This window comes from Pristis pectinata, chromosome 7 (assembly GCF_009764475.1).
Source record: "Pristis pectinata isolate sPriPec2 chromosome 7, sPriPec2.1.pri, whole genome shotgun sequence".
NCBI classification, from domain to species: domain Eukaryota; kingdom Metazoa; phylum Chordata; class Chondrichthyes; order Rhinopristiformes; family Pristidae; genus Pristis; species Pristis pectinata.
This window is the reverse complement of record NC_067411.1, coordinates 87,803,650-87,820,531: the sequence shown is the minus strand read 5'-3', so window position 1 is coordinate 87,820,531 and position 16,882 is coordinate 87,803,650. Positions and strand designations below refer to the sequence as shown.

Below are 16,882 nucleotides of genomic sequence, written 5' to 3'. Positions count from 1 at the left end.
TCCACCTAATTCCCTAAATTATCTTTGCAGGACTTTGTGCCTATGTTGTTAGAACCAATATTGACCATGACTTCTGTCTGCTCACCCCTGTCAGAATGTCTTGTGCCAGCTCAGAGACTTTCTTGAGACTGGCACCAGGGAGGCAACAGACCATCCTGTAGTCTTGCTCGCAGCCACAGAAGCTCCTGCCTGTGCCTCTGACTAAAGTCTCTTATCACTATTGCTCGCCTAGAATTTACCCTACTCCACTGTACAGCAAGTGCCACTGATCTGGCTGCAGCTGTCATTATCACCTGAGTGGCTATGCTTCCCAGCAGAATCCAAAACAAAGTACTTGTTTTAGAGGGGGGGCAGCCACAGGGGATTCCTGCACTACCTGCCTGCCCTTCCTGGCAGTCTGTCACCCGCCTAGCTGGCTGAACCTTTGGTATGACCAGCTCTCTAAAACTCCTGCTATCTCTAACACTCTCTGCCTCCTGTATGCTCTTTAAAGATTCCATCTGCTGCTCCAACCAATCAATGTGGTCTGAGAGTAGCTGCAGCTGGACACACTTCCTGCCAACATAGTTGTCAGGGACACTAGACTGCTCCCTGACCTCCACATCTGACAGGAGGATCCTGCCACTCCACTGACTGACATTACTGCTCCCTTTAATAAACTAGCAGACTTATGAAAAAGGAAATGCCTTATCTTGCTCTTGTTCATTTTGTTACTTTCTTATTCTATTTTGCAAAAGTATTTTTGTTAAACTGCCAGGTCTCATTTGGAAACATTTATGATTGATGCTTTGGTTTTCTTATGCTCTGTAATCAAGTTTATTGTAATGAACTTTGGAACACAACATGAATTACAAGTGTTTTGGAATCAGATGAAAGCTATTTTCAAAGTTTCAATTTGATCTTTTTAAATTTTTCTTCTTCTCTCCACAGCCTAGTAGACTGCTTTTTGCTTGATTCGGCAGCTATCAGTATTACCATGTCTCCCACTGGAGATTTTCTTGCTACTGCTCATGTTGATAACTTGGGAATATACCTCTGGTATGTGTAGTATTTACAAAACAAATATTAATCTGTATATTAATCACTTGCTAATGTTTCTCCAGATCTACTTTCAGGGATATTGAAATTTTCCAAGTTTTCCAGTGATTATTGAAGATGTTTTTGTTAATTGTTTAAGAGGTTATGAGATGCTGCTTGCAATTAAATGTGATAAAGTATTACTTGTATGGGAAGACTAAAATAGCTTTATTTTGTATAATTACTAAATGCTGCACATATCATCACAGATGATAGCAGGTGCAATAATGCTTTCAAATCCTACAAATGCTATGAGAAACCAAATGAATTAATCGAATGAATAAAATTCATACTTGTGTGTTTAGCACTTCAGTACAATATAACTATTCAAAATACCTCTGAAAATGATAAAACAAAATTTGGCCAGGAGACCAAAGTGGCACTTTTCCTGAGTTGGTATTATGCCCACTGATTTTCGAGGGATATTTTGGTATGTGACACCATTTCAATATTTGTAGATCAAACAAAATGTGAAAGATGCCCTATATAAGATAACCAAAGATTTGTACAGTGACTCCTGATTGAGGGATTGTTTTCCTTTGAGCAAATATGCTAGTGTTCAACATCAACGGGAATCCAGACAAAGTATATAAATAAAAGTTTGCATTGGCATAGGGATTGAGAAACGCTGTTCATGGATTTAAGGTGACTGGAAAAAGAAGCAATGCAACCAGTAGTAATGATCTGGAATTTGCTGATTGATAGGGAAGGGGATTGCATTGAGACTAGCAAGAAGAAAACAATTATGGGGCTGTGGGCAAAGTAGAGAATAAGACAGGAGACAAGAGATTGCAGATGCTGTAATCTGGAGCAAAAGAACAAATTGCTGGAGGAACTCAGTGGGTTGAGCAGCATATGTGGAGGCAAAGGGATGGTTGGTGTTTCTGGTTGAGACCCTGCATGTACTGAAGAATTAAACAGAAAATGCTGTAAAAACTTAGCAGCATCTGGGATAAAAGAAACAATTAACATTTCACATCAAAGACCCTTCAACAGAACTGGGAACAGAGGAATCAAATTAATTTTAAGTTATGGAGATGGTGGGGAGCGAAGGATAGAACATGGGGAATATCTCTGATAGAGTGAGGCCAGGATTGCCATGATAAACTGTGGAAGGAGCCATCTGGTTTATGGATCAATGTAGGCAGTTTGAGAGAGAGAAAACAAAGGTTAAAAGGTGTGAAGTACAGGCTAGAGTAGCAGATCCCCAGGTGCTCAGGTGAAAGGATTAGTTTAGGCTCAGATGACTGGCCAGCAAAGTTAATAAAATTGATGACTAGGAATTGAAATTTGTGACGGGGCATTACCCCATATTTGGCTGGGGGAATTTATTTCTCATGCAGTATTGGATGTCAGGCAAACAGTGAATAAATTTGGCATTGCAGAGAATTGAGAGATTATGCTGCAGTACAGCTTGTGTTGTCAGTGTACGGATTGATTCTGGTAAATTTTCAGATTTTGCTGAGGTGAATTATATGCATAAGAAACTGCCTTTAGAAAGGGGGGGCAAGATCATCAGAATTCAGAATTAATGTAGTAGGAATATGCCATTGCAGAAGATTCAGAGTGTGACTGAGTAGATGAGAATGAAACCAATTGAGTCGATCCCCAACTGCGTCAAAGATTGCAGACAGATTGAGGACAGTGCAAGTAGATTACCAGATTTCTAGTCACAAATTGTTATTTGTGACTTCGTGTTTTTCTAGGGTCTTGACGTCTTTCCTAAAGTTTCTCCCCACCGTTATCCACTATGCAATTACAGCAATAAATTATAATTATATAGCAGCCTGAACACAGCAGGAGAAGCTTCACAGGAGAATTATCAAACTAAATTTGACACCAAGCTCTGTAACGAAAATGCTAACATAACTAAAGTCTTGGTGAAAGGGAAATTCTTAAGAAACATTTTAAGAGGGAAAACTACAGTAGAGAATTGGTAAAATTTAGGAAGGATACATCAGAGTTTAGGGCCTTAGGAAATACAATCAGCTAATTTCTTGGAATCAAACATAACTTTGTAAACACTAATGGAGACACGAGAGACTGCAGATGCTGGAAATCTGGAGCAACACACAAAAAGCTGGAGGAACTCAGCGGGTTGGGCAGCATCTGTGGAGGGAAATGGACAGTTGACATTTCAGGTCAATCCTTCATCGGGACTGGAAAGAAGAGGGGAGATGTCCCGTATAAAAAGGTGGGGGAAGGGGTGAGGTAAGAGCTGGTGGGTGATGGGTGGATCCAGGTGAGGGAGGGGGAGAGTGGGAATGATGTAAGAAGCTGGGAGGTGATATGTGGAGGTGACAAAGGGCTGAAGAAGGTGGAATCTGATTGGAGAGGACAATGAACCATGGAATAAAGGGAAGGAGGTGAGGAGGAGAACTAGTGGGAGGAATGTGTGGGAGATGGGCAGATTGAGAGGGTGAGGGAGCAGAGAAGGAGGCTGATGGGACAAGGGTAAAAAAAAAAGACCAAGATTTTTTTTCAGGCACACAGCATTTGAGCCACAGCTGTGGCTTTAGACTTTACTTAGGCAAGATATTTGTGTTGATCTTTTTCATTCCTGAACACCTCTCCACTAATGCAATAAGGTCAGTTGTAGCAAAAAAGTGGGGAAACTCCCACCCATAGCAACGTCATTTACTTTGTAATATGTGAGTTTGTTGCTTGGCAGAAGCTGATTGCTGAACATCAGCAGCAAAAAAAGCCCATCTTTAAACAGGCTTATTTGGGCCATGCTTATTCTGTAGAGCATTTCACTAATAATCTTTGGTAAGGGTCACCAATTTAATTTACTTTAAATGTGAATTATGCCTCTGCAAAATGCTTTACTTTGGAGCACAATTATTGTACGCAGGTGCTGTTTCCCTTTTTTAAAAAAAGGCTAAATCAGCAGACTCCATTACATTACTATGATGTGCCATGAAATTGGATGAATGCCTGCGTTTTAAAGAAGTTGGCTCCAATATTTTTCAGAATTTACACCCAGGAATTAAACAATGAACCACCCTCATAATCATAACCAATCTTGTACATGTAAATTGTCAATCTCTGAAGGCAGACTCCATTAACAGTAGTCTGGTTGCAAACTCGATTTTTTTTTCATTTGTGTCCAGATTTGGGAACAAGAACATCCTGTATCAATCTGGTTGGGTCATTTTAAAAGAACAACTCTTTTGCATGCTACAAAGTTGAAGGATTATTGACCTGAAACATCAACTGTTTCCTCATGGATCCTGCCTGACCCACTATGCATTTCTAGCACTTTGTTATTATTTTTTGCGTCCTGTCCCGGACAGAACTTGACTCCTGAATAACTGAATTTTTGGTTTGTTTATTTTTCGATGGGGAGAAGACGTCTTTCTTGCCCAGAGGTCAAGTTATTCAACACAAAGATGCCAAGTGTCTTAATAACTATACATATGAAAGAACTGGACTTTATTTAATAGCTGAGGGAAATGGCTTCCTAACCTGCTTTTCTTTTCTTTTTTTTTGTTTGTTACTACTTTTCTCACTGATCCAAAACTTAATGGTGTTTTCTTGATAACCAGAAAAAGAAATATTTAGCTCAAAATTCCTTTTCCTTTTGATCTGTTTTCATGGATAATTGACAAAAAAATTCAAGGTAACATCCATCTATTTTAGTCCTAGCTACAATAAAAGCAATATCTTTTGATACTTTTATTCATTTGTTGGAAAGCAGTAAAGGCAATTACAAGGGATTGTTGCACAAGTGTTTGTCTTTCCTCATCCAGCTGAAACTGAATCCAGTTGGGTTTAACAGGATAAGCAGTTAAGGAAAAGCAGTTATTTTTCATATTTTCTTTAAAATATGTATATGCACTTTTCAGTGAGGGAATGAAACATAGAAGTGACAACACTTAAATATAATGTTAAACTTGTTGGTCTGTATTAGATGGATGAAAAAGTTCTCACTTAAGTATTAAAAATCAATCAGGGACATTCTATGTTTGTGTTTATACCTCAGTCAACACCTCCAAAGAGTTCTTAACTGAATAGTTATCTTTGAAAATTGGTTGCTCTAAAAGCATTTCATTGTCTGGGATCTTCTGAAGAACAGTATAACATGGGTGTTTTGTTTTTAACAAGTGGAATGAAATTCCAAGAATCTTAAATTAATGGACAGTCATTGTCTTTGAATTAAGAAAATAATAATTGCAAATGTTTAGGGAAGTTGGCTCTGAAATGCATACCAATAGCTCTGATAATTGGGATGTACAGTGAATCCTAATGTCTTTTTCTCCCTCTCTTCCTTAGGTCCAACAAAACACAATATAATATTATTTCCCTTCGTCCACTTCCTGCTGATTATCAACCTACTGTTACAATGCTTCCTGGAGCATGTCATCAAGAAGGTTTATTAAATACAATTTCTTGAATTTTTTTTAAGAGTTTTGCTTAATAAGTACATGATGCTACATCAAATGACTAAAACCATATGTATGGAAGAAATTCTAATGTTAATTATTTGCGTTTTTTTTATTCTCTTTAAAGAGAACATATAATGGATGTGCAAGTTTAATTTGAATCATACTTTTTCATGAGCTAGATACTTGTTAAGTTTATAACAAGTTGTTGATATTTATCATTATTTTATCATTTTATCAATAACGTTATAAACACTTTTGTTTTAGATATGGAGACGTCAGACAATGAAACAGAATTAGAAGGTCAGATGATAGAATATGATTCATCTGAACAGCTCGGAGAGCAGTTGGTGACGCTCTCTTTGCTTCCAGAATCACGCTGGAAAAATCTTCTCAACCTTGATGTTATTAAGGTAGCAAATAATTTGCTTTAGTAATTAAATTTTCTTGAATGAATATTTTAAAAGATTATTTATTGTGGTGTTTACATGAAAATGAATTGTAATTGGTTTATTATTGTCACGTGTACCAAGGTACAGTGAAAAACTTGTCTTGCATACCATCCATACAGATCAATTCACAGTGCATCAAGGTAGTACAAGGTAAAACAATAACAGAATGCAGAATAAAGTGTATTTAAAAGAGTAGAACGATTATAATAGAAATAATGAGTGGATCTGTAGAGAGCAGCTTGGAACAAGTCGCCACGCTCCAGCGCCATTTTTACTAGGATAGTTAGTCAATAGTGTTGTTGATATTTGTGCACGTAAGTTCCTTGTAGACACAAGACACTGATTTACGATATTAGTCTTGTTCATTCATATATGGTTTAAATTGATACCTAAATTTTACTACCTAAATTTTACTTGAATGTTATCTTTGAATTTTTGTCTAATGATAACTGTCATAAGCCTTACTTTCATTACCTGCAATTTAATTGAAAACTGAGGGATACTTTTAATTAGAATGATATGTCAAACTAACCTTGTCACACGTTTAATAAGACATCTCAATAACAGTTTTAAAATTGTACTTTGTATATCTGTTGTGTACTTATCTGATTTTGTTTGGCTATTCTACAGAAAAGGAACAAACCCAAGGAACCACCTAAAGTGCCCAAATCTGTTCCTTTCTTCATTCCAACTGTTTCTGGCCTTGTGCCTCACTTTGTTGCTGCAGAACAACAAGCTGTTGACAACCAGGTAAGAAAGGGGGGGGTGGGGAAACGATCATATTGATATACACTTGAGGTGACGCTAACATTAATCAGGTCTGCCTAAAGGCTTGTGCTTGAGACCTTTGAGCATTTTCATCAGTTATCATTTTTGATCACTTAGGTTTTCCTGCTTTGGAGATGTTACAGCAGTGGAAGAGATAACAGTCTCAAACAGTACTTAAAATCTGTATCTGTAAAATTAAACTTTGCCTGTTCTGGCATCATTAGAATATCTTAATTCTATTGTAAACAGAAAATTAGATTTGTTCCCTTAAAATATTACAATAAAAATGGAGGTTTGTTAAGAGTTAATATAATCTGCATTACAGAATGCTCTGCATGGATTCAGAAGTTAATAACTATCAGGGCTATTCTGACATGTTTTTACAACAGATGTGTTCTAAGTCCAAAGACCCAAAGGATAAATTCTACTTTTGAATTTAATGCAAAATGATGATGTACAGTGCAAAATCAGTAGAGCGTGCGGAGATCTTTTTTAATTCTCCTAAATCATTTGATATTTTCAGTCCAAAGTGGTAAACCTGGGGGTACTGGCACAAAAAACAGAGTTGTACATGCAGCTGGAAGGTGCTCTAAACACCAATAATTGTAAGTAACTTGAATTTATTTTCTTGGATGTGCTTGGTACTGTTGATCTTTTTTTTTAAATACTACCTACATCCTATACTCCTCCTGATACCGATCTTCACCATAAGTGAAGCTTTTCTTTCCTGCCTGGAAAAACTCCTTGATTTTGCTTTGCATCTGCTATAAATGGTAGTTAGTATATTCATGATGTTGGGGATCTTATGGTTTTTACACTGAGAATGATCTGTTAAGATCTTGACCTTGGACTGCAATATAAATAATGATTTTTCTTTTTAAAAAAAGATGCAATGCAAAATGTTCTTTGTAGATTATTTTTTGCAGAAATAATGCATTGACTGTTTCTGGATATGCTATGAATTTAGCATACAAATGAAATGATGTGGTAAACAGTTGGAGTGGTCTTATATTTATTTGCTCATTATCTCAAGCCCAGCACCCGTAAACTGCTGTTGGTTTGTTTACTATCACCTGTTGCTTCTCTTGCTACAGAATCACATTTCTTCATAACAGGTTAGATGGTAGTCAATGCAGATCTGTACTTTGCAAGTGACTTTGTTTTGAGATGAGGTTTTTTCTAGCTATAAGGAGAGGTTGGACTAACTTGGATTTTCTTCTCTGGAGCATTGGAGGCTGAGGGATGACCTGATAGAAAGTTACAAAATTGTGAGAGGCATAGATAGGGTAGATAGTCTTTTTCACAGGGTAAAATGTCAAATACGAGAGGACATAGCTTTAAGGTGAGAGGGTGAAAGTTTAAAGGAGATTTACAGGGCAAGTTTTTTTTAAAACAGTGGTAGGTGCCTGGAATGCATTGCCAGGGAAAGTGGTGGAAACAGATACAATAGCAATATTTAAGAGGCATTTAGACAGGCACATGAATGGCAGGGAATGGAGGGATATAGACCATTTTCAGGCAGGTGGGTTTAGTTTGGATTGGCATCATGGTCAGCACAGACACTATGGGCCAGCGGGCCTGTGCCATGTGCTCAGAATAGCTGTACTGCACTTAATTGGCAAACCCCTAGAGGAAGTACTTATCAAGAAGAATAAAATTAATATCGTTAGCATCTTAACGTTCAGCTGTAGGGGGACACCCTTGGAGCATCCAGTATGGGTGAATGGCAACTTGTGTCTCTGTCAAGATGTTACTTATCAAAAACAAGCAGACATATTTCAGTTTCTGGGTGCCTTCATTTTCACAATGCTTATAGGTGGCAACTTATCAGCAATGCCTAGGTCGCAGAACATATGAATAAACATACATAAAAATGTAAGATTCCGATAGGCCTGATTTATTACCCATCCCTAGTTGTCCCTGAGAAGGTGGTGGAAAGCTACCTTGAACCTCTGGAACTTGTGGTGAAGGTAGCGTCACAGTGGTGTTTGGGGGGGGGGGAGAATTCTAGGATTTGGACTCAGTGATGATGAAGAACTGTTGATATATTTCCAGATTGGGATGATGCATGACTTGGAGGGGAACCTCCAGGTAGTAGTGTTCCCAGCCACCTGCTGCCCTTATTCTCCTCAGTGATAAAGGCCACGAACTTGGGAGGTGTCTGGGAGTAGCATGGGCAAGTAACCGCTGTGCAATTTATAAATTGTGCACAGTACAAACACTGAATGTCTAAGGCGGTGGATGGGATGCCCATTTAAGCATATTGCTTTTTCCTTATGGGGTTGAGTGTCTTGAGAGTTGTTGGAATTGCTGTCATCTGGCCAGATGAGTGTTCCATCACATTCCTTATTTGCACCTTGTAAAAGATGTTGGAAATGCTTTACCATGTCAGAGGTGAGTCACTTTCTGCAGGATACAAAGCCTGTAATGTTCACTTGTAGAAATGGTACTTATGGGCTAGTCAGTGTTAATTCTCAGTATGTTGATGGCAGGGGAATTGGTGATTGTGGTGCCATTTAAATGTCAAGCACAGGTGATGTGATGTGCTTTCTTATTGAATCTGGATCTCCCGGTTGCCAGCCTTTTTAACTGGCCTCCCCATTCCCACACTGACATGTCTGTCCTCTGCCTCCTCTACTGCCAGGGTGAGGCTAAACGCAAACTAGAGGATCAACATCTCGTATTCTACCTCTGTAGTCTACAACCTGATGCCATGAACGTTGAATTCTCCAATATCTGGTAAACTGCTCCCCCTTTGTCCTTTTTCTCTCTCCTCCCAATTTGCTCAGTTCTTTCTACACTCACCCCAGCCCCCATCACCCTGTTTCTCCTCCTCCACCCTCTCCATCTGCCCATCACCCACACATTCCTCCCGCCTGCCCTCATCACTTCTCTCCCTTGATTCCACCTTCTTCTTCTATCATATTCCATCATCTTCAGCTCTTTGTCACTTCCACCTGTCACCTCCCAGCTTCTGGCACTATTCCCACTCTCCATTCCCCCATCTGCCTATCACTCCACCTCACCTGGATCCCACCTATTAGCTAGCTCTTGCTCCACCCCTTCCCTCCAGCCTTTTATACTGACTACTGAAATATAGAGCAGAGATAATGTCAAGAGTAGACACTCTTGTCTCTCTGGAATTCAATTCTTCAGTCAGTGGTTGGACCAAGACAGTGATAGGGTCAGAAGTAGAGTGGTTTTGGTAAAAATTGAAACTGGGTATCAGTGAGTAGGTACTGGTTATTAAGTGTGATAGCATCGCTGACAATAGAATTCATTAGTTTGCTGATTGAGAGTAGAATACTTAGGCAGAAATTAGCCTGATTGGATTTGCCTTGTTTTTTGTGAAGATGTAGTTGCGTAGATACCAGTGTTGTAACTACATGAAATAGCTTGGCTTAAGCTACAGCTTTATGCACAATGAGGCAACTCTGATGTTTGGCAAAAAAAATCGTTTGGTCAAGGTAGCAGATCAATGACGGTTCCAGACTGGCTTTTTTTTTGCCACTTTGTACATTAAACATTGTTTTCGTCATATTTGTTTTTGGTATTAGCTTTCAAAAGCTTTTAGACCATCTATGTGAACTACCTAGTCACAATCAGAATTCGGTTTATCATCACTGACTTGTATGTTGTGAAATTTGTTGTTTTGTGGCAACAGTACAGTGCAAAGACATAAAGTTACTATAACTTGCAAAATAAATAGTGCAAAAAAAATAGTGTTCATGGACCATTCAGAAAACTGATGATGGAGGAAAAGAAGCTGTTCCTAAATCGTTGAGTGTGGATCTCAGGCTCCTGTATCTTCTCCCTGATGGTAGTAATGAGAAGAGGGCATGTCCCAGATGGTGAAGGTCCTCAATGATGGATGCTGCCTTCTTGAGGTACCACCTCTTGAAGATGTTCTTGGTGGTGGGAAGGGTTGTGCCCGTAATGGAGCTGGCTGAGTCTACAATCTTCTGAAGCCTCTTCCGATCCTGTGCCTTGGAGCCTCCACACCAGGCTGTGATGCAACCAGTCAGGATGCTCTCTCCATCGTACATCTATAGAAATTTGCAAGTCTTTGGTGACATACCAAATTTCCTCAAACTAATGAAGTAGAGCCACTGGCTTGCCGCCTTCGTGATTGCATCAATGTGTTGGGACTGGGATAGATCTTCCGAGATGTTGATGCCCAGGAACTTGAAGCTGCTCACCCTTTACACCACTGACTTCTCAATGAGTGCTGGTTTCTGTTTTTCCTGACCTTCCCCTTCCTGAAGTCCACAATCAATTCCTGGGTCTTGGTGATGTTGAGTGCAAGGTTGTTGCAACACCAGTCAACAAAGGTCTTTGTTTATTGAAAGTTGGTTTTGTCAGATAAGATCTACTCTGCATACGAAGATGTACTTGTATGTACACAGAGTACAAAAACTTAATGCACTGTTTGGGGAGGTTCTACTACAAGAAATGAAATATGAGGGTAAACAAGCCAATAATATAAAAGAAGATTCCAAAAGTAGTTTAGATACATAAAGGGTAAGGGATAGGCAAGAGTGGACATTGGACTGCTTGAAAATGATGCTAGAGAAGTAGTAATGGGGAACAAGGAAATGGTGGAGGAGCTAAATAAGTACTTTGCATCAGTCTTCACAGTGGAAGACTCCAGTAACATGCCAGAAATTCACGAGGGGGGTGGGGAGGCAGAGGTGTGTAGTGGCCATTACTCAGGAGAAGGTGCTAGGGAAACTGAAAGGCCTGAAGGTGGATAAGTCACCTGGACCAGATAGACTACACCCCAGAATTCTGAAAGAGGTAGCTGAAGAGATTGTGGAGGCATTAGTAGTGATCTTTCAAGAATCGCTGGAGTCAGAGAGAGTAAGAGGACTGAAAAATTGCTAATGTGACACTGATGTTTAAGAAGGGAGGGAGGCAAAAGACAGAAAATTATAGGCTACTTAGCCTGGCCTCTGTGTTTGGGAAGATTTTAGAATCCATTATTAAACTTCAGAGTACTCAGAAGTAAATGATAAAATAGGACAAAGTCAGCATGATTTCATTAAGGGGAGATCTTGCCTGACAAATCTGTTAAGAGTTCTTTGAGGAGGTAACAAGCAGGTTAGATAAAGAGTCAGAGAATGTTATTTACTTGGATTTTCAGAAGGCCTTTGACAAGACGCTGCACACGAGGCTGCTAAATAAGATTAGAACCTCTGGTGTTAGAGGCAAGGTATTAACATGGATAGAAGATTCTCTGACTGGCAGAAGTCAGAGAGTGGGGACAAAGGGGTCCTTTTCAGGATGGCTGCTGGCGACAAGTGGAGTTCTGCAGGGGTCAGTGTTGGGACTGCAACTTTTCACTCTATACATTAATATCTGGGTGAAGGAACTAGTGGCATTGTGGCCAAGTTTGAGAAGATACCAAAATAGGTAGAGAAACAGATAGTGTCATGGAGGCAGGGATTCTGCAGGACTTGGACAGGTTGGGAGAGAGGGCGATGAAGTGGCAGATGGAATACAACGTAGGGAAGTGTGGGGTTATGCTCTTCGGTAGGAAGAATAAAGGTGTAGACTATTTTTTTTAAATGGGGAGAAAATTCAGAAAACAGAGGTGCAAAGGGACTTGGGAGTCCTAGTTCAGGATTCCCTCAAGCTTCAGAATCAGACTTATCACTGACATACATTGTGAAATTTGTTGTTTTGCAGCAGCTGCACAATGCAAGACAAAAATTACCGTAAGTTACCAAAAAATAAATAGTGCAAAAGAGGAATAACAAGGTAGGGTTCATGGACCGTTCAGAAATCTGATGGCAGAGGGGAAGAAACTAAGGAAGGATGTGCTGTCTCTGGAGAGGGTCCAGAGGAGGTTCACAAGAATAATTCCAGGAATTAAAGCCTTAACGTATGAGGAGTGTTTGATGTCTCTGGGCCTTTACTCGATGGAGTACAGAAGGATAAAGGGGGAATCACATTAAAACCTACCGGATACCAAAAGGCCTGAATAGGATGGACATGGAGAAGATGTTTCCATTAGTAGGAGAGTCTATGATCCCAGGACACAGCCTGAAAATAATGGGACTTCCCTTTAAAACTGAGGAGTAATTCCTTCAGCCAGATGGTGGTGAATCTGTGGAATTTGTTACCACAGAGGGCTGTGGAGGCCAAGTCATTGGGTGTACTTAAGGCAGAGATAGGTTCTTAATTGGTAAGGGGGTTAAGGGGAGAAGGCTGACAATGCGGTTGAAAAAATCAGTCATGATTGAAATGCAGAGCAGATGTGATGGGCTTAATGGCTTAATTCTACTCCTTTTATCTTATGGTCTTCAGCCTAAGATTCTTCCACCAGGTCTCCCTGCATGTCTGTTTGTGCTAAGTAAAGACCTGTTGTATCTTCTGCTCTGGTCTCTGTTTGGCTCATTCAAAGTCAGAATAAGATTGAGCATATTGGGCTATGTACTCATTGGAAACCAAAAAAAAATTCAAAAGCTGAAAATCTGAAATAAAAACAGTAACTGCTGGAAACACTCAGCAGGTCAGGCAACACTGACCTGAAACATGCATTGTGTTTCTCTTTCCAGAGTTCTTTTGTACAAACTGAATTTGAAGTGGTCTTGAACAGAGTACATCTTAATTGACAAGACTACCAATTCAGTTCTTCAGTGTTTGGACCAAGGCAGTGATAGGGTCTGGAGTAGTGTGGTTCTGGTAAAAATTCTCTAGTCACCCTGTCACAACGGTGTAAAGTATCTTGTGCATGTTTGATGCTGGTTCAATGTAGGCTAATTATTGTCTGTATGTTTGGCCAAAGTATACGAGAATATCTCATTGTCACGTTAGTTTCCAAATCATATCTCAGCTGGATTTCAATTGCGTGTCAGTAGCCTGCTCTCATCACAGACGATGCTATTGATAACACAGCTGTTTTGTAATTTCAAGACTGATTAAAACTCAGATTGCATTTCAAAACGGTTTGAAGGTTGGTTGTTACCTTTATTACTCCCGATTAAAATTGCTTCTCAATAAACAAAACTCTCTTCATACATGGGCCCCTTCATCTTAGGAATCAACTGAGGGAACTTTCCCTGCACAGCCTCCAGTGCTGATTTATCTTCATCTAAGGATGGAGACCTAAAGCGTCCATAGTACTCCAAGTGTCTCACCAAAGTTCTGTAAAATTGCATCAAAACTTTCCTGCTTTTATTTTCCATACTTGCAATAAAGACCAACATTCAATAAGCATTCCTAATTGCTTTTGCTAGCTACTTGTGTTTTGAAAATCCAAATCCACTACATCTACCCGTTTTCCCCTGTATCCACTGTATTTGTTAAACCCTCAAAGAACTCTAGGAAATTTGTCAAACACTTTTATTCCCTTTCATAAAAGCATGTTGACTCTGCTTGATGGTCGTATGATTTCCTAAATATCCTGTTGATAATTACCTTTTGTGGTTTTCCAGCCTTCTGGGAGGTTCCATAATCAACCAACACATCCATTATCTCTGTGCCTCTTTTCTTTCACTATCTTGCATGCAGACCATCAAGTCCAGGGAATTGTCAGCCTTTGGTCCCATTAGTTTGTGTAATACATTTTCTCTCATGAAAGAGCTTTAATTCCCCTCTCCTTATCCTTGCAACCTGTTGATTATCTATTATTTGGGATGTTTTTGAATCATTTAATGGTAGGTGACCACTAGTAGAATGGTAGAATACGTATTTAGAATTTATGCCATTTCTCTAATTCCATGAATTCCACAGTCTCATCTTCTATAGAATCTCATAGTTTTATATTTTCTCATTTACTCTCATACCTTATGTTCTCTTTATAATTTTTTTGTATCTTTTACAGGTTTCTCAGAATGTCCTAATTCCCTAGTTTACCATTAATCTTCCTAATGTTTTTTTTCCGACTTAATATCATCCATAACTTGGGTAACCATGGATGGTGTTTCCTTCATGTTGAACCGTTCTTTCTCACTGGATTATGCCTTTTGAGTTTGTGAAATACCTCCTTAAACGTGTGCCACTGTTGATATACCATTTTATTCTTTAATCTCTTCCCAGTCGACTTCAGGCAACTCTTATCTTTTGTACCATTGTAATTGTCTTTATTTAAGTTTAGGACACAGATTCCACCCACATTTCTCATCCTCAAAAGGAATTCTATCATGCTATGATCTCATTTTCCTTGGGGATCCTTTATGAGATCATTAATTTTGTCTGATACATTAATATCAGATCTGAAATGGCCTGCTCCCTAGTTGGTTCTTCAACATAATGCTCTAAGGAACTATCTTGAATACAGTTCATGAAGGTTACCCATGCCAATTTGATTTGTTGGGATTAAATATATAATCAAATTCTTCTTGGCTTCATTTTGGAGCATTAGAGCATAGATTGCACTTGGCTTCCCCAGAACTAAGAGTGTGTGCAAGAAAACATTGCATATGGTCTTCTATTACTGCATTCTGCAAAATTTTAGGATCTGCACTGTTGGGCTGCATCACAGTTCTGTTTTTGAAAGGCTCTTGTGTGATGCTGTTGTGTCTGTTGTAAACCAAACTTTGAGGTTTCCACATTTTCTACAGGTTAGATTAGCTGGATTTAAGAAAGGAACATTTTGTTATTGTATTTATTCTGGATTGTTTCCCTGGTTCCAAAAAAAACTAGTGGCTCTCTGTGCAAGAATTGCATGCTTTTGGTTGACCAATTCATTACTACCTAGAGCCAGGTAAAGAGTGGACCAGAGTTGTGTATAAAAAAAAAATCCTTTAAGTTTGTAAAATTATCCTCTCAATCATAAATTGAGTGTAAGATATCCCAAGTTTGCTAATAATGTGAAAATAGGTGGGAAGACATGAAGTGATGAGAAAATTTGGACTCTGTGACAGGATATGGATCAGCTGAGTGGGTGGGTGAAAACTTGACAAATGGAATTTAACGTAGGAAAGTGTGAGGTCATGCACTTCTGTAGGAGGAATCAAAAGGCAGACAATTATTAAGAGACTGCAAATGAGTGGAGTTCAGAGGGATCAAGCTGTTCCTGTGTATGAAACAAAACTTTAGCATGCATATGCAAAAATTATTAAGTAGGCAAATGGCATATTGGCCTTTGTTGCTAGAGGGTTGAAGTATAAAAATAGAAAAACATTGTAAGGGTTATGCATGGTGAGTGAGATTAGACCTGGAGTACTGCCTATAGTTTTGGTTCCTTTATTTAAGAAACAATATAGTAGCATTGGAGATGGTGAAAACCTTTTGAACTAAGCTATTCCTGGAATGAGAGAGTTGGCCTATCACAAATGGCTGAAAAAAATTGAATCCCTTTTCGTTAGAGTTTAGAAGAATGAAAGGTGATCCGATTGAAACATACCAAATTCGAAAGGAGCATGGCAGGGTAGATGGCAAGATGTGTCCACTAGTGGGAGTGTCTTGAACATGGGTCATAGTTATTTCTGTCTTAATATAGGCTCCTGTTATTTCTATTGCCATGAAAATGACTATTTTCTCTAACTGTTATTGAAACACTAGATGTTGTTAGATGTGTCTTGACGTAAACTCATTGTTTCTTATCTCACTACAGCCAGCTGGCCATTCTCTGTGTGCGAAATTTATTGATGCAATGTGGTAAAACTGAGTTTTACAGAGGGGGGGATGTACCTTAACTTGTGATGATTCAGTTTCAGCCTGCATCATAGCTATGTCAATCTTAATTGCCGTAGGTGGCTTCTCAAAGCAATTCCTAAATCGGAATCCTGTGATCAATCAGTCTTGGAGATGCACTCCTTCAATTACACTTGCCAAACAGGAATACTTCTATACTTTGGTCTGTGAATCTTAATTGAAGTAATCATTACAGGTTGTTTTCTTTCTGCATTTCTTGAATAAGCAAGTTTTTCACCTTGTCAGTTGCAGCAGTGTCAGGATACAGGCTCCTTTTACTGCCCATCCCTTATTTACTGGTTCATCATACAGCAGTGGGTAACTTAATTATTGTGTGAATGAGTTGCAAATTTGGCCCATGGCAAGTGTTAACCTACTGTACCACCAAGAACTCCTGATGGGAGGGGAGGTGGTGGTGGTTGGTTGCAGAGGGAGACGGTTACTGGATTAAATCTTCAAAGAGCAGTAATTAAATCTAATTTAACTTTCTTTAAAATTAAAAATAAAATGATGATTAGAACTGTGCGACTTAGATCACAGAAACACCATTGATGGTTT

General features: G+C 39.1%; 1 protein-coding gene across 2 annotated transcripts in view; it reads left to right on the top strand.

Moving 5' to 3' along the window:
- wdr36 (WD repeat domain 36) overlaps positions 1 to 16,882 on the top strand; it is a 108,067-nt gene that overhangs the window by 39,943 nt on the left and 51,242 nt on the right. For both annotated transcript variants that reach the window (XM_052019499.1, XM_052019498.1), the window contains exons 17-21: positions 931 to 1,038; positions 5,353 to 5,450; positions 5,730 to 5,875; positions 6,545 to 6,664; positions 7,206 to 7,287. In XM_052019499.1, coding sequence (XP_051875459.1) covers positions 931 to 1,038; positions 5,353 to 5,450; positions 5,730 to 5,875; positions 6,545 to 6,664; positions 7,206 to 7,287 — 554 coding nt within the window. The remainder of the gene's footprint in view (positions 1 to 930; positions 1,039 to 5,352; positions 5,451 to 5,729; positions 5,876 to 6,544; positions 6,665 to 7,205; positions 7,288 to 16,882) is intronic.